We start from the raw sequence: 23,836 nt of genomic DNA on the forward strand, positions 1-23,836 counted from the left end.
AATAAGCCTCATCATGGCTAGAAAGGATCCAGCTTCTGTCAAATGTGCGTGTTTAGCTAACCCTAACCCCTTTCCCAATTATCTTATCCTAATACGTAAATTATTCTAATCTGCTATGAAATGTCAAATATGACGTTCATTCGACAAAAGCCGCACCCTTTCTAGCCATGACCAAGTTCCATGGCAGAAATCAGCTAGAGGGTTCGGAACAGTGGCCACTTTATATGCATACCAATATTCCGTTATTATTCGGATACTCAATTATTGTGTTTTTGAGTTGACAAACATACCCCGTTTACAATAACTTCAAAAATGTTGTATCCCGGTTATGAGAAACCCGATAAAATGCCTGGAATATGCTGATCTAAAGACGGGATACTGTGGCATGTAAACAAACATCTTATCCTGTTTACTGTTGTTTTTTCGGTCTGCGCAGGCTCAGTTTCGCATATCATTGTGGTTGTGTGATGTTTTCATCTGATTGTCAAACAAATCACTTAAAAAAGTAGGCTACCTGCGCAGTTCGTTCCACAACAATAATAATTACTTTACTACTGGCTACGGTCACCCCTAATTTAGACAAGTTTATGCTTATAATTTCCGACATTTGGTAGGCCATACTATAATATCCGACATTTGGTAGGCCATACTATAATATCCGACATTTGGTAGGCCATTTGTTTGTCAACTATAGTTTGATACATGCAGCTTCTCTTATTTCATAACCTCTTGCTCCAGAAGACGAAATAAAGTAGTGCTCACTAGAATACTAGAATACTGTCACTAGAATATTGATAAAATGCATTAGTAATCTAGTTAACACCGGTAAAGTTGTCTGTTTCGTTTAGGGACTGGGAGAAAACGCAATAACTCCAAAACAGATTGGTCCTGTGCGAAATGTCCAAATGTCATCCGTTTGACTGGTTTTAAGAAAATGAAAAGCTGAGAACGAAAAAACGCGTTTTTTGATAAGACTTCAGTGGGTCTTGAGTGCGTATTTTATATATACTGTCTGATTGCATAACAGTGTAAAAGATAACACATTGCATGCATATTCGCATTTTCTCAAGAGGAGATGCTGAAATAAATCAGATTAAATCATATTTCTCCACTCCTTTTCCTGAGACAAAATTAACATTTGTTGTACAATTTCACTGCAAGAACTGCATAATTCTTCAGGAGTGACTATTACGTTACATGTGAGAGGTTATAGGCCTACAGTCAGTGTCCAGATTTCATTTACTATTCCAAACACGCTGGTTTTCACAGCATTTCTCTGTTATTTCGAGATGGGCTAAAACTGCAGCCAGCGAGGAGAAATGATCTACAATGCTGGCCATATCAATATATATATTTTTTTAAGTTTCTGAAGTATCTTGAGGGACAAGTAGCTAGCTACAATGAGGTTCGTTTTTTAGAAAAATCAGCTAACCTCGTAAACTACCTATGTATAACCAACTAGCTAGTTAAAGCACCTAAAAGCACCGATTGGCCATGTTAAACAAGTCGCGAGTTTATCCAGGGTCAGTGATACAGAGTATATATATATATTTTTTAATGTAAAAGGCAAGTCAGTTAAGAACAAATTATTCTTTACAATGATGGCCTACCCTGACCAAACCCAGAAGACGCTGGGCCAATTGTGCGCTGCCCTATGGGGCTCCCAATCACGTCCGGATGTGATACAGCCTGGATTTGAACCAGTAGTGACATCTCTTGCACTGAGATGCAGTGCCTTAGACTGCTGCGCCACTTGGGAGCCCAACCTTTGGGATTTAGGTACATTATGAAAATAAGGAGATGACACTTAGGCCACAGGAGATGTGCATTACAGGTAACATTTTATGAGGTTAATTTAATAAATTTTAGCAATTTTGCTAGCAAAATTGTTCCAGTTGCTCCCATAGATGAACAGTACATGGTTGCTCTATGTTAGAGGTCTTCACGGGTCCTTTGGACCTGTTCCGAAATGGATCCGTGACTTTCTCATACATACATATATTTTTTAAACAGAATTCTGTTTCGAGTGTACCAGAGGACAGTCACATCTGTTACAAAATGGCCCGTGGGAAAACAGATCCGAGAGTAGTAAGAGAACGAAATCTCCAACTGGGCGCTGACAGCGCCATCAATAAATCAGTGACGTTGGCCAAAGGATCCACAGTTAGGCCCTACATGTCCTTACCTGCATATATCAAATTACAAATTACAAAAACACTATTCGATGTGTATCATATTCTAAACTTTATAGCTTATAGGCCTTCACGGGTCCAACAGAACCCGAAATTCCGAGATCCGACCTGGGAAAATTCTAACTTTTTGTCTAGGATCTGAGTGGGTCTGATATAATTGCCACGGTATGTGCAATTAAAATGTATTTACTGACGGGACCCATCCTCTGTTCATTTAATGTCTGTGAGGTGATGAGAACTGAGCAAGCTTGTAGCTCACCTCTGCTGTTGAGAAGAGAGCGAGTGAAAGTACTGTTAATTGTGAAGATGGAGGCCTTTTTAATTAAAGTAAAGCGAAAGTTAGAAGAGAATGAGTATAGTGAAAAGGCGACAAGGGGAATGTCCTCGTGGACAAGTTTTAATATTGTACTGGACAGAGACAAGAAAGTTGGCGCGGCAAAAAGGACTGTGTGCAACTCGCTATTCAGGTTTGATGCAATTTTACCAATGTATTTATTTTCGTATTCATTATCATTTGTTTTATCATTATTGTATGTAATTATTATTGTAGGCTTAAAATAATCAAAACCAGTTCTTTAAATATGCAAAATATGATCGTTTTTTGTTGGCTAAATTAAGCTTGAACTGTGTTTTTAATTTTGTGCTCAGTATTTAGACAAGTCTAAAGAAATGCATGTCAGTCTTGGGAACATATTTTTAAATATCATACAGTGGACACATGTATACAATGCCCTGATGCATTTAGCGCTCAAATACCCGACAGCTGAACGGTGAGGTGGGCAATTATAGTTTGAAGACAGTAAAAACAATCAAATAAGCTATAAAGTTGTGAATATGATACACATCAAATAGTGTTTTTGTATTTTTTTATAGTCAGGTAAGGACACGTAGGGCCTAACTGTGGATCATTTGGCCAACATCGCTCATTTATTGATGGCGCTGGCAGCGCCCAGTTGGAGATTTCTTTCTATTCTTGGATCTGAACGGGTCTAAACCAGCACGGGTTTGTTTTTTCATAGGCCTTTTTGGAACAGATCTGACTGTCCTCTGGTCCATTCGGAACGTATCTCAGTTGGAAAAAAAATGAATGTATGCATGTTGGGTTGGGTGGGAAAAGCTCATCTCCTGTAGCCTAATTGTCATCGCCTTATTTTCATACTGTACCTAAATTACAAGGGTTGGATTTGCATTACACAATTTATGTCAGCACGTTAATTTAACTAGGCAAGTCAGTTAAGAACAAATTCATATTTACAATGGCACCGGACATGATACAGCCTGGATCTGGTTTGCCTCATATACACTGTCTAATGGTATCATTTTAAATTGAGAACATATAGCTGAACATGTAAACAAGGTATTCCTTTAGCTATTCTCTGCTTCAGATGACAGATGCCCACAAAGCCAGTAATGCCATCATGCTGTAGGCCTATGACTGCAAAATGAATTAACATAGCTGATGTACTGAGAGTGACAATCAAATAAAACAGAGTAGAGAACTTACAACTAGACAAAAAGGAAATGTTCATTTCAGGACACAACACAGAAACATTACAGACAGAACACATTCATCTCTTTATTGCAGGATTGTGATATGTGATTAATCAACATTGACACTAGTTCATTAACAATTAAAACAACATTTAAACGCTTCACTTCAAAATATACAAATAAGCCAATTTATACAGTGGGGCAAAAAAGTACTTAGTCAGCCACCAATTGTGCAAGTTCTCCCACTTAAAAAGATGAGAGAGGCCTGTAATTTTCATCATAGGTACACTTCAACTATGACAGACAAAATGAGGAAAAAAAATCCAGAAAATCACATTGTAGGATTTTTAATGAATTTATTTGCAAATTATGGTGGAAAATAAGTATTTGGTCGAAAACAAAAGTTTATCTCAATACTTTGTTATATACCCTTTGTTGGCAATGACAGAGGTCAAACGTTTTCTGTAAGTCTTTACAAGGTTTTCACACACTGTTGCTGATATTTTGGCCCATTCCTCCATGCAGATCTCCTCTAGAGCAGTGATGTTTTGGGGCTGTTGCTGGGCAACACGGACTTTCAACTCCCTCCAAAGATTTTCTATGGGGTTGAGATCTGGAGACTGGCCTAGGCCACTCCAGGACCTTGAAATGCTTCTTACGAAGCCACTCCTTCGTTGCCCGGGCGGTGTGTTTGGGATCATTGTCATGCTGAAAGACCCAGCCACGTTTCATCTTCAATGCCCTTGCTGATTGATGGAAGGAGGTTTTCACTCAAAATCTCACGATACATGGCCCCATTCATTCTTTCCTTTACATGGATCAGTCGTCTTGGTCCCTTTGCAGAAAAACAGCCCCAAAGCATGATGTTTCCACCCCCATGCTTCACAGTAGGTATGGTGTTCTTTGGATGCAACTCAGCATTCTTTGTCCTCCAAACACGACTAGTTGAGTTTTTACCAAAAAGTTATATTTTGGTTTCATCTGACCATATGACATTCTCCCAATCTTCTTCTGGATCATCCAAATGCTCTCTAGCAAATTTCAGACGGGCCTGGACATGTACTGGCTTAAACAGGGGGACACGTCTGGCACTGCAGGATTTGAGTCCCTGGCGGCGTAGTGTGTTACTGATGGTAGGCTTTGTTACTTTGGTCCCAGCTCTCTGCAGGTCATTCACTAGGTCCCCCCGTGTGATTCTGGTATTTTTGCTCACCGTTCTTGTGATCATTTTGACCCCACGGGGTGAGATCTTACATGGAGCCCCAGATCGAGGGAGATTATCAGTGGTCATGTATGTCTTCCATTTCCTAATAATTGCTCCCACAGTTGATTTCTTCAAACCAAGCTACTTACCTATTGCAGATTCAGTCTTCCCAGCCTGGTGCAGGTCTACAATTTTGTTTCTGGTGTCCTTTGACAGCTCTTTGGTCTTGGCCATAGTGGAGTTTGGAGTGTGACTGTTTGAGGTTGTGGACAGGTGTCTTTTATACTGATAACAAGTTCAAACAGGTGCCATTAATACAGGTAACGAGTGGAGGACAGAGGAGCCTCTGAAAGAAAAAGTTACAGGTCTGTGAGAGCCAGAAATCTTGCTTGTTTGTATGTGACCAAATACTTATTTTCCACCATAATTTGCAAATAAATTCATTAAAAATCCTACAATGTGATTTTCTGGATGTTTTTTTCTCATTTTGTCTGTCATAGTTGAAGTGTACCTATGATGAAAATTACAGGCCTCTCATATTTTTTAAGTGGGAGAACTTGAACAATTGGTGGCTGACTAAATACTTTTTTGCCCCACTGTATGCAGCAGTTTGGGCCACCTGGCTCGTTGCAAACTGTTGAAAGGCCATTTATTCCTAACAAAGACAGTAATTTAGTTGCCAGAATTGTATATAATTATGACATAACATTGAAGGTTGTGCAATGTAACAGTCATATTTAGACTTGCCACCCTTTCGATAAAATACGGAACCGTTCCGTATTTCACTGAAAGAATAAATGCTTTGTTTTCGAAAATATAGTTTCTGGATTTGACCATATTAATGACCAAAGGCTCGTATTTCTGTGTGTTCATTATAATTAAGTATATGATTTGATATTTAATAGAGCAGTCTGACTGAGCGGTGGTAGGCAGCAGCAGGCTCGTAAGCATTCATTCAAACAGCAGCTCTTAGCAATGCTGTTTATGACTTCAAGCCTATCAACTCCCGAGATTAGGCTAGCAGTACTAAAGTGCCTATAAAAACATCCAGTAGTCAAAGGTATATGAAATACAAATGGTATAGCGAGAAATAGTCCTATAATAACTACAACCTAAAACTTCTTAACTGGGAATATTGAAGACTCATGTTAAAAGGAACCACCAGCTTTCACATGTTCTCATGTTCTGAGGAACTTAAACAGTAGCTTTTTTACATGGCACATATTGCACTTTTACTTTCTTCTCCAACACTGTTTTTGCATTATTTAAACCAAATTGAACATGTTTCATTATTTATTTGAGACTATATTTATTTTATTAAGTTAAAATAAGTGTTCATTGTTCATTCATTATTGTTGTAATTGTCATTTATTACACATATGTATAATAATCAGCCGATTAAATCGGTATCTGCTTTTTTTGGTCCTCCAATAATTGGTATCGGCGTTGAAAAATCTGAAATCGGTCAGCTTCTAGTATGTATGTACGGTCACTTTGGGGACGACTTCATTGGTGCACTTATTGATGAAGCCAATGATTGATGTGGTGTACTCTTCAATGCAATCGGAGGAATCGCAGAACATATTCCAGTTTGTGCTAGCAAAACAGTCCTGTAGTTTAGCATCTGCTTCATCTGACCACTTTTTTATAGACTGAGTCAACGGTGCTTCCTGCTTTAATTTTTAGCTTGTAAGCAGGAATCAGGAGGATAGAGTTATGGTCAGATTTGCCAAATGGAGGGCGGGCTTTGTACGCGTCTTTGTGTGTGGAGTAAAGGTGGTCTAGAATTTCTTTCTCTCTCTCTGGTTGCACATTTAACATGCGGATAGAAATTTGATGAAACGGATTTAAGTTTCCCTGCATTAAAGTCCCCTGCTACTAGGAGCGCCGCCTCCGGGTGAGCGCTTTCTTGGTTACAGCTCTTTTAAATGCTGTCTTAGTGCCAGCCTCAGTCTCGTGGTATGTAAACAGCTACGGAAAATACAGATAAACTCTCTAGGTAGATAGTGTGGTCTATAGCTTATCATGATCTACTCTACCTCAGGCGAGCAATGGTTGTCTGAATAATGATCATACTAGAGTCAAACTCAAAATAAGCCTCTATACAGGACAGGTTGGATTGAGTGTGCACAATAACAGTGAATAAAGCCAACAGACAAGGATCATCCATAAGATGCCATTTATTCTCTCCTTAATAGACATGAGATCAATATCTTCAATTTGAATATATCCAAGTGGAAATGCAGTTGTGTGCAGACCAACACTTTTATTTTATGAGATTGCCATTCATAATAAACTAATTCAGCCCAATTCCATTTAACTCAAAATCATTTGTTCGGGGATAAAACAACACCAGGCAAGAGGTCACGGTCCAACCAACACAGTCATTTTTACAATAACCTTGCAAGTAAGTGAGAGCCACTTTGCGGTGCAATGTTATGAGTGGGGGTTACTGTGGTGGAAGGGGGCTGGCAGTGTTGGCACGCAAGATGCCTCTGAGGACCTTGTAGTTGGCCAGGGGCTGATTGTCTTTAGGTGGGTAACATGGGCCACGGTCTGTGACGTAGGAGTAAGGGAAACGTAGGACCCACAGGCCATCAGGGGGCAGCACCAGCTCAGTCTGCTCTGGATGGAACACTGAACAGGGTGGAGAGCCCAGTTGGACCTAAGAAGAAAAAGGGGCAGTGTTTTACAGTCAACATTAAAGCATTACATCTCAATCAACAAAGGGACTATTTGCAAAAAAAAACACAGCCTGTTACTACACTAACAACTCAAAATGAGTCCAGTTCTAAATGCATTGAGAGTTTAGCATAACTGGTGTTTGTCACCAGGAAAACATGAGAAGTGAGGAATTTACTTATAGATGAGGAAAACATGAGAATAATTAACTTGCGACAAACACCAGTTGACAGGTAAATGAAGGCCAGGCAAGTGTACCTGTGGGTTAAGTGTTATCTCCAGGTGGGCGTCAGGTACAACAATGTAGAGACGCGCCAGCTGGGCATAGTTGGGTTTCAGGCCGCGCCCCTGGGCTGGAGAAGGGATGTACAGGGGCATGTCTGTGTTCAGGGCCCTGGTGGCCGGCTCTTTTGCCCCTCCAGGCCCCAGCACCTTCACCACTTTATCAGGCCCTGAGCTAAGGAAACGCCGACCCCTACTGTCCTCGTACTCAAAGCCCACGAAGGCCCGGGCCATGTCATCTCGCCTGCGTCCCCTACCAAGGCCCCCTGTGCTCCCCCGCTTTCCCACTAGGGCTTTGTTGGGGGCTGGCCAGGAAGAGGGTCCCCCATCCAGGGGCTCAGTTAGGCCCACTTCATCTTCAGAGCGGGAGCGAATCACTACGTCCCAGGGCAGGAGAAAGGAGGAGCCAGGCAGGAAGCCTGGCTGCTCCAGGCCAGTGTGGGGGTTGTAGGCCTTGGCGGGGCCCAGCTTGACCAGCGACCAGCTAGAGAACTTGGGCAGCAGGCCTTTGGGGCAGCCTGAGTGGAGCATGCCTGGGAGGTACTCCACGGTGGAGGCCTGGCGGTCTACCAGGCTGGGCCTCTTCTCCTGGCCCTCGCCTCCCACTCCGTCTCCATAGGGCCCCAAGCTGTCAGTGGACTGACCCAGGCTGAGGGCCAGGCTGAGGCTGGTGCTCTCCCCAGGGGTGTGGGATGCTGGTATACTCTCCTTCAGCTTCTCCACCTCTGATGGCTCTGACCCTGACGACAGGACTGGGGCTGCCACCTCAGGGGACCTGGGTGCTTCTTCGCAGGCCGGGGCTGGATCTGGGGTGCTCGGCTGGAAAACAGGAAAATCGATCCTCTCCAGCATCCCGCAGCATTTCTCTTCAAGCATCTACAGGGCAACAGGGTGAGATAAAGTGAAAAGACTACAGGTACAGGTACAGTTGGGGGTTATGCTGGTGTCCTCTGCAACAACCTGGTCTCAGAGCATTTTGTATTATTCCGTACGTAAATCGGCGACACTCCATTTAGTATGAATTGTTACGTTTCGTATGGTATGTACTAGAGGACGACCGATTAATCGGCTTAGGGCCGATTTCAAGTTTTCATAATCGGAAATCGGTATTTTTGGACGCCGATTTGGGCAACAACAAAAAAATTACACCTTTAACTAGGCAAGTCAGTTAAGAACACATTCTTATTTTCAATGACGGCCTAGGTACAGTGGGCTAACTGCCTTGTTCAGGGGCAGAACGACAACTTTTTACCTCGTCAGCTCTTGGATTCAATCTTGCAACCTTACAGTTAACTAGTCCAACGCTCTAACCACCTGCCCCTCATTGCACTCCACGAGGAGCCTGCCTGTTACGCGAATGCAGTAAGAAGCCAAGGTAAGTTGCAAGCAAGAATTAAACCTATCTTATAAAAAAATCAATCATAATCACTAGTTAACTACACATGGTTGATGATATTACTAGTTTATCTAGCGTGTCCTGCGTTGCATATAATCGATGCGGTGAGCATTCGTGAAAAAGAACTGTCGTCGCTCCAACGTGTAGCTAACCATAAACGTTAATGCCTTTCTTAAAATCAAATCCACATTAGTAAACACATTTCTAAACCTGCATATTTAGCTAAAAGAAATCCAGGTTAGCAGGCAATATTAGCCAGGTGAAATTGTGTCACTTCTCTGCATTCATTGCACGCAGAGTCAGGGTATATTCAACAGTTTGGGCCGCCTGGCTCATTGCGAACTAATTTGCCAGAATTTTACGTAATTATGACATAACATTGAAGGTTGTGTAATGTGACACAAATATTTAGACTTATGGATGCCACCCGTTAGATAAAATACGGAACGGTTCCGTATTTCACTGAAAGAATAAACGTCTTGTTTTCGAGATGATAGTTTCCGGATTCGACCATATTAATAACCTAAGGCTCGTATTTCTGTGTGTTATGTTATAATTAAGTATATGATTTGATAGAGCAGTCTGACTGAGCAATGGTAGGCACCAAGCAGGCTCGTAAGCATTCATTCAAACAGCACTTTCGTGTGTTTTGCCAGCAGCTCTTCGCAATGCTTCAAGCATTGAGCTGTTTATGACTTCAAGCCTATCAACTCCCGAGATTAGGCTGGTGTAACCGATGTGAAATGCCTAGCTAGTTAGCGGGGTGTGTGCTAATAGAGTTTCAAACGTCACTCGCTCTGAGACTTGGAGTAGTTGTTCCCCTTGCTCTGCATGGGTAACGCTGCTTCGAGGGTGGCTGTTGTCGATGTGTTCCTGGTTCGAGCCCAGGTAGGGGCGAGGAGAGGGACGGAAGCTATACTGTTACACTGGCAATACTAAAGTGCCTATAAGAACATCCAATAGTCAAAGGTATATGAAATACAAATCGTATAGAGCGAAATAGTCCTATAATTCCTATAATAACTACAACCTAAAACTTCTTACCTGGGAATATTGAAGACTCATGTTAAAAGGAACCACCAGCTTTCATATGTTCTCATGTTCTGAGCAAGCTACTTAAACGTTAGCTTTCTTACATGGCACATATTGCACTTTTACTTTCTTCAAACACTTTGTTTTTGCATTATTTAAACCAAATTGAACAGGTTTCATTATTTATTTGAGGCTAAATTGATTTTATTGATGTATTATATTAAGTTAAAATAAGTGTTCATTCAGTATTGTTATAATTGTCCTTATAAAAATAAAATATATATATTTTATTATTATTATTTATTTTTTATTATTATTATTATTATTATTATTATTATGAAAAAAATGTTTAAAAAAAAAGAAGTTTTTTTTATTTTTTTTAAAATCGGCCGATTAATTGGTATTTTTTGGTCCTCCGATAATCGGTATTGAAAAATCATAATCGGTCGACCTCTAGTATGTACTAATTTGTGGATGTCCAGCGCTCATTTCTTATGATACAAATAACAATTAATATTATGTAAAAAATTTGCAAAATGTACAATATGTTACGAATTTGAAAAACATGTTAGGAATTCTAGCTAGGTGGCTAACGTTAGCTAGCTGGCTAACGTTAGCTAGGCTAGGGTTAATGGTTAGCTAACATGCTAAGTAGGTGTCAAGTAGTTGAAAAGTTGGTAATTAGCTAAAATACTAGCGTAGTATAATGAGATTCGAACTCACAACCTTTGGTTTGCTAGACATTCGCGTTATAGGTACACCCATTACCAACCACCATACTTTCATTTTTGCCTTAAGTAACCAGCCTCTGGGTGGCGCAATGGTCTAAGGCAATGTGCCACCAGAGATTCTGGGTTCGAGCCCAGGCTCTGTCGCAGCCGGCTGCGACCGGGAGGCGCACAATTGGCCCAGCGTCGTCCAGGTTAGCCAGGAGGGATATCCTAGTCTCATCGCACAGTAGTGACTCCTGTGGCGGGCCGGGCGCATTGCACGCTGACCAGGTCGCTAGGTGTACGATGTTTCCTCCGACACATTGGTGCGGCTTGGTTGGGTTGTGTTTCGGGGGACGCATGGCTCTCGACCTTCGCCTCGCCCGAGTCCGTATGGGAGTTGCAGCGATGAGACAAGACAGTAACTACTACCAATTGGATACCACAAAATTGGGGAGAAAAAAAAACAACAAAAACCATCTGGCTCATGTAACCATATCAAATGTAACATATCATACTAATTTGAGAGTCCCGGTCTAGTCTATGAGACCAGGCTGTCTGCAGAGATCTGTTGGTGGATATAGTACTTTAGTATTCTGAAGCACAAAACACAGAACAGCAATAGACAAGAACAGCTCAAGGACTGAATTACACACATTTAAAATAATAAAACAGTTACACACATTGCTGACACAACAGTACATACACATACGGTGCATTCAGAACATATTCAGACCCCTTCACCTTTTCCACATTTGTTACGTTATATATGATTATATATATTTTCCCCCTCAATCTACACACAACACCCCATAATGACAAAGCAACATTTTTTTTGCAAATATATTACATTTAAAAAACAGAAATACCTTATTTACGTAAGTATTCAGACCCTTTGCTATGAGACTCGAAATTGAGCTGAGGTGAATCATGTTTCCATTGATCATCCTTGAGATGTTTCTACAACTTGGAGTCCACCGGTGGTAAATTCAATTGATTGGACAGGATTTGGAAAGGCACACACCTGTCTCCAGGTGACAGTGCATGTCAAGGCAAAAACCAAGCCATGAGGTTGAAGGAATTGTCCGTAGAGCTTCGAGACAGGATTGTGTCCAGGCACAGATCTGGGGAAGGGTACCAACAAATTCTGCAGCATTGAAGGTCCAAGAAGTTTGGAACCACCGAAACTCTTCCTAGAGCTGGCTGTCCGGCGAAACTGAGCAATCGGGGAAGAAGGTGACCAAGAATCTTGGTTTCATCAGACCAGAGAATCTTCTTTCTCATGGTCTGATTCCTTTTGCTGCCTTTTGGCAAACTCCAAGTGGCCTGTCATGTGCCTTTTACTGAGGAGTGGTTTCCGTCTGGCCACGCTACCATTAAGGCCTAATTGGTGGAGTGCTGCAAAGATGGTTGTCCTTCTGGAAGGTTCTCCCATCTCCACAGAGGAACTGGAGCTCTGTCAGAGTGATCCTCGGGTTCTTGGTCACCTCCCTGACCAATGTCCTTCTCCTCAGATTGCTCAGTTTGGCCAGGCGGCCCTGCTCTAGTAAGAATCTTGGTGGTTCCAAACTCCTTCCATTTAAGAATGATAAAGGCCACTGTGTTCTTGGGGACCTTCAATGGTGCAGAAATTTTTTGATACCCTTCCCAAGATATGTGCCTTGACAAACCTGTCTTGCAGGTCTACAGACAATTCCTTCGACCTCATGGCTTGGTTTTTGCTCTGATATGCACTGCCAACTGTGAGACCTTATATAGACAGCCTTTCCAAATCATGTCCAATAAATTTAATTTACAACAGATGGACTGCAATCAAGTTGTAAAAACATCAAGGATGATCAATGGAAATAGGATGCACCCGAGCTCAATTTCGAGTCTCATAGCAAAGGGTCTGAATACTTGTGGTTTTTTATACATTTGCCGAAAATTCTAAAAACCTGTTTTCACTTTGTCATCATGGGGTATTTGTGTGTAGATTGTTGAGGGGAAAAAAAATAATTGATCCATTTTAGAATATTGCTGTTAACATAAACCGTGGAAAACGGGAAGGGGTCTGAATACTTTCCGAATGCACTGTATGTCCAATGTCCAGACTTTTCCTTCCATCCAGGTCCAAGGGCAAACACTTTTCAGGGGCTCAGATTCAAGTTAAACAGGAGTGACAATATAGTCCCCCAACATTGTCAGTAGCTTTCCATCTAAAATGTCAATACCAAGTGGTTTCTCATTACTGATGGACAACTATACTTTCCCCACCTCTCCCACACTATATTTACAGAATTCTAAATTACAATGCTTTCCTTTAAATATTAGGTATTTTATGCATGAATATGATGTCTCACAGTTTGTTGTTGGCATTTCATGCCCGAGTTTTCCCACTTTGGCAATGAAATAGTCATTAAAATAATTGCCAATATCAAAAGGTTTTGTGATGACTGAGCCTTCTGTTTCAATAAAATGTGGAGTTGAATGTCTTTCTGTCCATAATTTAATTTACTCCAAAGCTTTTTTCCATCATACTTTATATTATTTGTCTTCGTTTTGTAGTTTTCTTTTTGTTCAGTCACAATTTCTCAATTTACAGTAAGTTTGCCAATCAGATGTGCAGCTAGACTTATTAGCCACTCCTTTTGCTTCATCGCTCTCAAACATACAGTTTTCCAATTCCTCATCAATTCTAACAGTCAGTTTCTTAATAGGGCCAGGCTTATCAATAACTGGAAGAAACAATGTCATAAATGCATCAAGTGCAGTGCCTGGATGCTCCACGTTACACACATCAGACCAACTTTTGTTTTTACATATGAATCACTACTAAATGTGTTATATGATCTGACACTATTTTAGGCCCAGCCTTTGGCTTTTCTGTATATGGCCACTTTATTATGTTCACTAAATCCAATGGGTGTGGATACCGCTTTAGAACAAAGTTCTGCATAAACAATGATAGATACTAACTTGGTAGAAGTCATAGTTGGCAGCTTGGATGGCAAAGGGGTCCTCACGAGGGGCTTGCTTCCGGCCACAGTTACACGAGCCAGTGGAACGCCCCCTGCTGTTGTGGTTGAGGATGGGCGGGTTGTGGTCCATCTCTGGCTTCTCACCTGCAGATACAGGAACATAGAAGACAGTTGTTAGCCATAACAACATAGTTCAAAATTGATATTCTGAGATACACCGATTACCAACTATGTTGATACCTATGTGTTTTAAATATGGAAAATACTATAATTTCTCATTTTCTGTATGGTAGTGATTGAGGCTTTACCTGGCCGAGGCAGCAGGTGAAACTTGTGCACACAGTGTTGGTCCGTCAGACTGCGCTCTTCACATAGCTGATGCCCATTACTCCAGAACTTGTAGCAGTCCTCATGCAACTGCAAGGCATAGTGCTGAAAAGCTACGCCACGTGCATGCTGACTATAGACCCGAAGTGCTTGTGTCAGTTGGTTTTTGTGCACCGTGGTGGTATAGTTATGGGGAAGGTTAGACTGGTAGGTGCTATGTGCCAGCGGCAGGGCTTTCTGACAGCGGTTCTCAGAGAACTTGGCATCTGTGTCCAGGAAACCCTCCAACACTTTAAGCTGACTCTGCACTTTTACGGATAGCTCCGCACTTTCCTCATCTGTGTTGGCTATCATAACCTGATGCAGCCTGTAGGCCACTTGGGCCCACTTGGAGTAAGTTGGAAGCTCAAAATGGGAAGGCTGTGGATTGCGACCGACGCTGTCGTCAAAGCCTTTCTTGGTCAACACCAGTTCGACATGCTGCCAAAGGAACTCCTTCAGACTACAGTCCACTAGTTGCCCCCCTGAGAGGCTGCTGCTTTCTACATTGAAGGATGGATGTCTAGCAGAGTGACGCATTTGTTGATAGCGCCTGGGTCCAGATACTGAGGTGTTGGTGTCATTTTCCCGCAGGGCGCAGTTGGAGCGCAGCTGCCCCAGCACGGCTGCCACTGGGTCCTCCTCTGGCCCTGGCACCACATACACAAACGCCTGGTTAGCAGGGACAGTGAACAAGCAATTACTGCTCTGGTTGGTGAGGACCCGACTTTTCCGGAAAATGCGATATATCTGGTCCTCCAATGCATGCTGTAGGCGTCTTCGTGGAGAGTGTTTCTTGGGCTTGTCAGCATTTCCCCCAGAAGGATCTGAACCATTTCCACCACAGCTTCTCAGGGTTCCATTCATCTGGAATACAAATAGGAGGCGTGGGGGACAGGGGCGGCAGTTCACCTTCCATTCTTTGGATATGTTGGAATCCTTAATGGCAGCACGTAGTAGTGGCAGAGTTTTCTGACGAAGTGCATCCACAGCACGGAACAATCTGTCATAGGTGACATCAAAACAGCATGTAGGATGGACCAGTAGCAGGACATGGCACAAGGAGAAGAGATAGAGCAATGCTAAACAATGCTGTTTATCCGCCCCTTTCCACGAGTCATGCGCATCGGAGTGTCCGATGCCGGCACTCAAAGACTCACACGCCCGCAAAAGCTGTCGGTTGTCACAAACTGAAGTAAGCACCAGATACAATACGCGGTTTTCTTGGCTGTAGTATGCCTGAATCAAGCCTCCCCTGTTCTGATTGTCGGTCTCATCCAGTCGGAAGAGATCATAGATGTGCTTGTCCGCGAGCGTGTTGATTAGAAACTCTTTTGGCGATCCGGCTTGCATCGCAGTCTTACCGAATAAACCAAGTACACAGAGACCGTCATCTTTGTACAATGGATCCTCTATTACTTCTGATTCTAGAAGCACTCCCAAACTCATGGGCAACGCCATTTCTTCCGGACAAATCAATGTGGGGAAGATAAATATATGCGCACAAGGCCACTCTCCGTGGACACAAGTAAAATGTTCCGTGTAGAAACAAGGGACATTTGTGTTCCCGCAACCAAAACAGGTATGGTCTTTTATCGATACCGAAATTGTGTAAAAAATAAATGTTTTATAATAATACTTAAAACATGTCTAGGAATTCACAAATGTAATTGTATTCTTATAAGCACAATATTGGTAAAAATACATTCAATAAAAACTTTAAAAATGTAACAGATTTTATTTGGTTACAGTAGCAAATTAAAAATATCATGCAATAAGATTTGAGAAAAAAGCTATATAAACAAAGATCAAAACACAATCACAAACATATTGGGTCCCTAGTCAATGTGCAATTTCCAAACAAAGTCCCTCAGATATGTTTACTTCCTCATAAAAATGACTACTAACTGAACTCACATTAAAAACATGTGATGCATCTCACTCAGTTCAAGTAACTCGTCACAGATTGTGTTTCCTCAACATGTACAGAGTATCTCAACTACTGCCTTTTAAATCTCAGTATGGCTCACTTAATATCACTGTTCCAAGAAGCATGAGGCTTTAAGGCAGTGTTGGGATTAACCAATCCTATGTCTGATACAGAGGGGCAGTCAAGGCAAGTCCTCATCTGTCATTCAATGAATTAACAGGACTGTTCTGTAAAAGCAGCTTTCACAGAAAATGCTTGCTTTCAGAATTTATGTTCATTTTAAAAGTGGTTCAAGACAAAACAGTGTTTCCTCTTCTCATCCTCAATCTCCCTAGCACTTAATAAACCATTCAGCAATGGAAAGCATTATGTAACCCATCCAGCAAAGGAAAGGAGTAACCCATTCAGCAGTGGAAAGCAGAATGCGCTAGTAAATGTGCATTGCACCAATAGTTACATCCATAGCTTGCATACCATCCGCATACAACAGAGCAGCTGCTTTTCACTGTTACATTTCAACTCGTCTGGATCGACATTGTGTATTTATCAACAAATGTCTCAGTTTTGATTATCAAAGCTTCCATTGCAATTCTTTGCCTTTGGAGACGGTCCTCGTGGTAAGGCACTCTGAGGGAATAAATAAAACAAAAGTAGTGAAAAAGGGGACACACCTTTATAACCATACATTCATGCACATGGGCTCTAAAGTTGTGGTGCTCCGAGTGGAGTGAGTGACCTACCTGGAACTTGCGTTGCAGAGCCTGAGTCATGATGGGGGTGAGGCCAGTGCCTGCCTCCATATTCTCCTTGTCAAACAGAGGAGTACCACCAGGACTCCTAAAGAATAGAGAGAAAAAGTCAGACTGAGCTCTCACTTGATTATAGTCCTTTGACTCCCTGTTTTCAGGGAACACAAGAACCCCAGAATAAAGCACTTGAGTGTTGAAACACATTACCTATTGATTTGAACTCTCTTCAGCTGTGTACGCAGACTCATGGGGTTTTTAGAAGGTGTTCTAGAGTGGGAAATAACATTTGATCATCTCCACAGTAAGACAACACAAATCCAATAAAGAAAACAATTATTTCAAAAGCGATTATTTTAATTCTCATCCAGGTGTGCAGGCATTTGTTCCAGGCCTGATAAAGCTGATTCAAATTATTATCAGTATTGGCCTTGAACAAAAGCCTGCACAACATGTGGTGGATCCCCAGGACCATGATGGAGAACACAGATAATCTTATGGTCACAAAACAATGGCAGCAGATGAAGAAATAGGGGATAGGTTTACCTGCCAGCGCTAAGGCATTTGGGGAGCTTAGGGAGCAGTTGGCAGTGGGATCGTTTCAGACGGACATTCTGCAGGTCTGCCACAGTGACCAGAGGGGCACGTATTTTCTCTGGAGTCCTCTGAAATAGAGACAATGCACACGTTTATGCTGGAAATGCAAGAGAAGCAGGCACAATACTGCATGCTATGTGGGAGTGTCCTGTGGATCTTACATTTTGGACAGGTGGAAGCGCTCATTACTTTGAGTAGGCTAAGGATATGCCTTGCTTACCTTTGATTTCACACTGTTGACAATGACCTTTCTCAGTTTAACAGTCTGTAAATCCCTGAGGGTCACAGCCACCAGTATGTCCTGCTTCTCCTTGGAGCTCTAAGTGACAGACAGAGGTCCCATCATAGGAGATATGAGACTGAAATCGATCTATGACCACCAAATTAAAAATAATGAACGGTGAGTTAAGTTCTTACCTGTTGAGCATTGGAGGCCACTCTTTTTTTAGGGACGTAGGGCTGCAGAAAAGTGGTAGATGGGGGAGGAGGTGGTGGTGGTGGTGGTGGAGGTGGTGGAGGAGCTGGGACTGGTGGTGTGAGAGCAGGGAGAGGGTCTACACTGGACCCACAGCCCAACGGAAGAGGGGGAGGAGTAGGGAACATTGGACGGACTAAACCACCAGCCACAGTCCCATGGCAGTTGCATGCAGTGCTACCCCCCTGCTGAAATAAGACAGGCTTTAGTGACTGGCTGTTTGTCACATCATAAGGTACATTCAGTTGAGTGTAATTGTTGGTGTCTCACCTGAAGAGCAGAATGCAAGGCATCGATCTCTCTCTGCAGCTCAGCCATTTGATTCTGGAGGGTCTCTAATTGTTTGGCATACCCCCGCCAGAAGAAAAATGTTTTCAAGAATCCAGAAAATGACTGCAATAGATAGATGGAAGTAGAAATTGGGTCTGTAGCAAGGTTTCCATCCAATGGCGAAGGTGCATAAAGAGGGCAGCCCCCATGTACTCACCATAAATGCCTTGTTTGCTAAGTTCGCCGTACATTTCTCTCCGTTACAATGACGTAATATCTGAATTCCTCCATCTTTATTGGTAACAGATTTTCATGCAAATATTCTAAAATCTGCATAAAGAAAATGTGCATTTTCCCAGCAGTGTAGTTTCTCCACCAAACTGACTTAGTGTGGATAAAAATCAGTGAGTGATGACACAGTGCCCACAAAAATTACTTTTTCACTTTAGATTTCATGTACCGAATAAAAATAGAAAGTTCAATGCGTTTCCTTTGCATTTTCAACTCTACAGATAGTTGTGTTGAATAGCAAATGTGCTTACTCTGGTCTTGGCATGTGCGCTCTAGCCAACAGCTCACAGATACAGTGCAGTTAGGCTGTACGGGTATGATGAGATTATTATGGATAAGAGTAAGAATATATTTTTATTTGTCAAACGGCAGTCAAGCATCGATCATCATGTCACCAGAATAGGATCCTCGATATTTATTGGAAAGGAGAATCAAGATCACTGTGCACTTTCACCACCCTGTGAAGTTCATCATAAATTATTTCATCTATAGCCTAATAAACTGCATAGTTTCCCCAAGTCATAGTGGGAGGATCACATACCATATCATCACGTGACTCAAAGTTGATTAACTTGGAGTCGTGATATGATGCGCATAAAAAACGCTTCCGCCGCAATCTCTCACATAATTAATTTGACAAACACTAAAGATCCCACCATGTCGAACGAACAAATTATTGAGAGGGATATATACAATTTTACCACAACTTCCTGTTTCCATCACAGCTGTTGTGGTTAAAATTTTTATTTTTTTACACAGTAGGACTTTACTCGCATAAAAACTGTGGATGGAAATGTGGTTAGTGTCACTGACATATAGAGTGAATCATATAGGTAAGTGCTTGGGAATGAATTCTAACATAACAGGGCTGTTTTGGTAGAGGGAAATGTTACAAACAGCCATGCTGTAGAAACCTACCTGGCTCAGGCAGTTCCTCCAGATTTGGCATACCCTGCCAAAAGCCAGCAGCAACCCTCTGACACCCAGCAAAGGAACTGGACTGGTTTGGGTGATTGGGTCACAATTTCCAAGTCTAAAAATTCACACAGAATGATAAGTGTTAAGATAGTTGAGGAAAGCGTTGTCCTCCCTCCTGTGCACGATCATTCAGCCATCCATGGATTCATGTTGACATTGTAGGCAACAATAGAAGGACAACTGTCAGTAGTCTAGACTAATAAGGGTTGCCAGTCAACCACAACTCTACTGTTTGAACTAAAATGTTGCAGTGATGACAGCCATAGATTGACTCACTGTGTGACGATGGGCTTAGGTGTTTCTTGAAGCCTTTTACTCATAACAGCCCAGCGTCTGCTGCTGGCTCTCTTCTTCCTGCGTTGCAGGAAGGCTTTGCTTGGTCCCTAAATGCACAGTGAAGAGAGTCAGATTCAGTTACATTTCAAAATATGTATGGGTTAATAGACAAGTTAGTTATTTACACACCAGTAATGGTAATTGGGCAATATCCAATTTGACAAATTAGCCAGCCATGTTTTCTATTGGCAGCCCATAGCATAGGTCAGTGGTATCAAATATATGGCCTGCGAGAGGGTCCAATCCAGCCCGCGGTTGGGTTGAGTAAAACATAAATAATTAAATAAAATAATTAAAGGGGGTGGGGGTTATAATAATAACTAAAGGAGGGGGGGTTTAATATACCTTCAAATGACTAAAACCAAATCGCAACTGTGTAGACTATAAAATTACAAAATCACCAAAATGAAAGCTAGACAGTCAGGGAGCATCGGAAGAGGACATTTTTTTTGCAAATGTTGGGGGGTGAGGAAAAAGGACCAATTTTCGTTGAAAAACGAATGCGGCCCCCGGGCAAAATGAATTTAACACCCCTGGCCTAGGTCCAATCATTTAATATCTTGATTACCATCGTCATTGTAGCTAGCTAAATGACAATTAACGTAACAACAAACAGGCTGGACTTCCTGCTTTTCATACCTAGCTAGCTACGGTCTACAAACTGTTTTAAATAATATATATAAATTGCCAACGCAAAACGTTACTGCTTCAATAGCCAAGCGAATGTACGAACAAGATAGGTTTTGCCTGCCAGCAACGCTTTTGCAACACAGCATGCTAGCTACCTAACACCGGCCGACCATAGACGTTAACACACATCTGTATTCGTGGCGCTAGTTTCGTTCAACTTTCTCTGTTTTTTAACCTATTCATGCAAGTTAGTGAATCTTATAACTGACGTTACATACCCATGATCCAGCCATAAAAAAACGTATTCAAACTAGCTAGAGGATTTAAAAAAAACTGATATTTGTACAATGTTTGCTTTGCTCAACAAGGATTTTCAAAATGTACAACTAGTCGCTTCAACAAATCAAGAAACGTATTGCACACAGCTGGATGAAGACCTACGTGGATAGGCTACTGAATACAGAAGTAGATAGAATGACCAATCACAAATGACTACTATCCAGCCAAACGCAATGCCCGTTATTGTGTTACCTAGCAACAAAACCTAAACAAACCTGTGTAATTTTCTCTACATTTTGTGTGGTTAGTTCAGAAATGTATTAGAAATGTTGTAGCTAACTAGCTAAGTGCCCTTGGTTAGTTAACTTGAGCGGGAAAAGTCGTTTTGTCATTTTCACCCTAACCAGGTAAGTTTCTGCCCTAACCTGTAACGTTAACTGCCTGCATTTTCTTTACTAGCATTATCAGTGAATGAGAGCCAAGTATGTGTGTTGTTAGCAGAGACCTAACGTCACAGTCAATGGCAGAGACCGACATTAGGCTAATTAGGTAGCTAGCTATCTAGGGTGCTCTACCATATCTGATGTTTGTTTGAAAACTCGACTAGCTAACGTTATATACAGAAAGATGTTGATATACTGAGAACAAATATTGTTCCTGAAACAAGTTAGCTAGTATTTGAAGCATGATGTTAGCAAGCTAACGTTAGCTAACTAGCTAGGGTAGTAGTCCAATGCGGGGTTTTGAAAACACGGACTTTTTATTTTCAGGTTGTCAGGCTTCCTATAATGGCTGGAACAAACTTTTGCGATGTGTCTGAGCTTTACAAAATTTTTAATCAGTACACTCGCCTGTCCAGACTACCAAAGTTAAACCACCTCTGTTTGATTGGTAAGAGGCCAGTGGGGGCTGACTGTCATATTGGTTCAACACGATTTAAACAAATCCATTGTGTTGATAAACATAACTTATTTCAACGATTCAGTCTAACAATACAATCAAAGTTGCCTTTTATAAAAAGTGGACAAATGGTTGTGCTGTTTCCTCAGATGCTCGTGCTAAAGGACAGTGCAATGCCAGCCATATCATCACTGCCAGAAATACAAAATAGGTATGAGTGTCAAATCAGTCATTAACACAGTACAAAATAGCTCATCCCACCTTAGGTTCAAAATACTCTGCTTCAAATTAAGTTGCAATGTTCAATGGGGGCGGCAGGTTGCCTTGTGGTTAGAGTGTTGGGCCAGTAAACGAAAGATAGCATCCCTGAGCTGACCATGTAAAAATCTGTCGTTCTGCCCCTGATCAAGGTAGTTAACCCACTGTTCCCCAATAGGCCATCATTGTAAACAAGAATTTGTTCTTAACTGACTTACTTGCCTAGTTAAATAAAGGTTCAATTTAATAAAATAAAAAATAGTTGAGATGGAATCTAAAGGCAAATTCATTATGCTTGTGGAGGTGGAGAGTATGAGGAATATTGTGGTTTATGACATGATGAATGAAAAATAATACTTTTTGTATGTGTTTGACTAGTTTCAATGAAGCTCTGTGTGAGGCTAAAGTAAATTAATCTCAACCGTTTTTAATTGAATATAAACGGCTTGTCAATTGTATTTTTCCTTTATTTAACTAGGCAAGTCAGTTAAGAACAAATTCTTATTTTCAATGACGGCCTAGGAACAGTGGGTTAACGGCCTTGTACAGGGGAAGAACCACAGATTTTTACCTCATCAACTCTGGGATTTGATCTTGCAACCTTTCAGTTACTAGTCCAACGATCTAACTACTAGGCTACTTGCCGCCCCAATGATTGACAATGATATTAAATCCATGATATCCCATCAGAGAGGTATGTAAGAATGGTGTGTGTGTTAGGCTATGGAAGGCCCTGACAAAATCAAACCGCTATCCTATCCAGATTCTGAAAGGAGGCTCTCAGCCTTGAATCCTTTCTTTAAAACACAGAAAATCCTTTACACAATAAAGGTAACACCTCCATTGCTCCAAACATTTGCTTCATATTGTGAGAATCTGTTGAGAAATTGCTAAACATACTCAGGTGATAAGTCTTTCAAAGTTGTGATTTGCATAGATTGTTCTGCTGTCTGTTTCGTTCATGTGAATGTAGGAATTGGAGAGCTTGAGGCCTTATAAAGTAGAGCTCTTGACAGGTCAACTCTACCTAGGTGATTTACAAGCAGGCTATCAGTCCCCACGTCCTAAAAGACCTAAAACTGAGCGCACTTGTTAATGTCTCTGAAGACACTAGTCATGTGTGTGAGGACTCGTATTTGCATGCCAAAGGAGCATGTCCTAAATAGTTGTTTCAATAAAATGTTTTTCTTTTGAAATTAGGTTGGAAAAAGGAAACCACACCATCCGTCACATTAATGTGGCAGATTCCGTGGAGGCTGATGTACTCCAGTTTTGAGAGGATATGTGTTTTCATTGGTAGGCTGCATGTATTTTCTTCCACTTTTTATACTGAACAAAAATATAAACACAACATGCAACAATTTCAAAGATTTTACTGAGTTACAGTTCATATAAGGAAATCAGTCAATTGAAATACATTCATTAGACCTGATCTATGGATTTCACATTACTGGGCAGAGGCGCAGCCATGAGTGGGCCTGGGTGGGCTTAGGCCCACCCACTTGGGAGCCAGGCCCACCCACTGGAGAGTCAGGCCCAACCAATTAGAATGAGTTTTTCTTAAGTGCTTTATTACATACAGAAATACTCCTCAGTTTCATCAGCTGTCCCGGTGGCTGGTCCCAGAAGATCCTGCAGGTGAAGAAGCCGGATGTGGAGCTCCAGGGCTGGCGTGGTTACACATGGTCTGCGGTATGAGGCTGGTAGGACGTACCGCCAAATTCTCTAAAACAACATTGGAGGCGGTTTATGATAGATAAATTAACATTAAATTATCTGGCAACAGCTCTGGTGGACATTCCTGCAGTCAGCATGCCAATTGCATGCTCCC

At 41.7% G+C, this 23,836-nt stretch overlaps 2 protein-coding genes and 1 long non-coding RNA gene across 6 annotated transcripts; 1 reads left to right on the top strand and 2 right to left on the bottom strand.

The window, feature by feature from the left end:
- Positions 1 to 7,049: 7,049 nt before the first annotated feature.
- Positions 7,050 to 15,848, bottom strand: LOC112228483 (protein SMG8). The gene is made up of 4 exons (XM_024393841.2): positions 14,258 to 15,848; positions 13,948 to 14,093; positions 7,828 to 8,727; positions 7,050 to 7,552 (listed from the first exon to the last, which is right to left on the bottom strand). Exons 1-4 carry the CDS (start codon positions 15,774 to 15,776, stop codon positions 7,337 to 7,339), a joined length of 2,781 nt encoding a protein of 926 aa, XP_024249609.1. The 5' UTR covers positions 15,777 to 15,848; the 3' UTR covers positions 7,050 to 7,336.
- Positions 15,849 to 16,030: 182 nt separating this feature from the next.
- Positions 16,031 to 20,990, bottom strand: prr11 (proline rich 11). Of its 4 annotated transcripts, none has more exons than XM_024393843.2 (10): positions 20,847 to 20,990; positions 19,879 to 19,985; positions 19,543 to 19,657; positions 18,334 to 18,456; positions 18,006 to 18,248; positions 17,809 to 17,907; positions 17,538 to 17,656; positions 17,202 to 17,261; positions 16,986 to 17,082; positions 16,031 to 16,872 (listed from the first exon to the last, which is right to left on the bottom strand). In XM_024393843.2, exons 1-10 carry the CDS (start codon positions 20,859 to 20,861, stop codon positions 16,804 to 16,806), a joined length of 1,047 nt encoding a protein of 348 aa, XP_024249611.1. In that variant the 5' UTR covers positions 20,862 to 20,990; the 3' UTR covers positions 16,031 to 16,803. The 4 variants fall into 4 exon arrangements, with proteins under 4 accessions (XP_024249611.1, XP_024249610.1, XP_024249612.1 ...); XM_024393842.2 differs by having other exon boundaries at positions 18,006 to 18,251; XM_024393844.2 differs by lacking the exon at positions 20,847 to 20,990 and adding an exon at positions 20,068 to 20,173 and having other exon boundaries at positions 18,006 to 18,251.
- Positions 20,991 to 21,014: 24 nt separating this feature from the next.
- LOC112228486 lies at positions 21,015 to 23,836 on the top strand. Its single transcript, XR_002950051.2, has 4 exons — positions 21,015 to 21,254; positions 21,897 to 21,958; positions 23,206 to 23,301; positions 23,601 to 23,836. It is a non-coding gene; the product is annotated as an uncharacterized LOC112228486 (long non-coding RNA).

Source organism: Oncorhynchus tshawytscha, linkage group LG30 (genome assembly GCF_018296145.1).
Source record: "Oncorhynchus tshawytscha isolate Ot180627B linkage group LG30, Otsh_v2.0, whole genome shotgun sequence".
NCBI classification, from domain to species: domain Eukaryota; kingdom Metazoa; phylum Chordata; class Actinopteri; order Salmoniformes; family Salmonidae; genus Oncorhynchus; species Oncorhynchus tshawytscha.

Excerpts from the sequence above, each read along its gene's own strand:
- LOC112228483 (XM_024393841.2), bottom strand. The coding sequence starts at position 15,776 with ATGGCGTTGCCCATGAGTTTGGGAGTGCTTCTAGAATCAGAAGTAATA. Across the intron at positions 8,728-13,947 it reads CCAACTATGACTTCTACCAA|ATGCTTGAAGAGAAATGCTG; the intron begins GTTAGTATCTAT and ends GTTGCCCTGTAG. Across the intron at positions 7,553-7,827 it reads AGATAACACTTAACCCACAG|GTCCAACTGGGCTCTCCACC; the intron begins GTACACTTGCCT and ends TTTTCTTCTTAG.
- prr11 (XM_024393842.2), bottom strand. Across the intron at positions 17,657-17,808 it reads TCAACAGTGTGAAATCAAAG|AGGACTCCAGAGAAAATACG; the intron begins GTAAGCAAGGCA and ends TCTCTATTTCAG. Across the intron at positions 17,262-17,537 it reads AAATGCCTTAGCGCTGGCAG|AACACCTTCTAAAAACCCCA; the intron begins GTAAACCTATCC and ends TTCCCACTCTAG.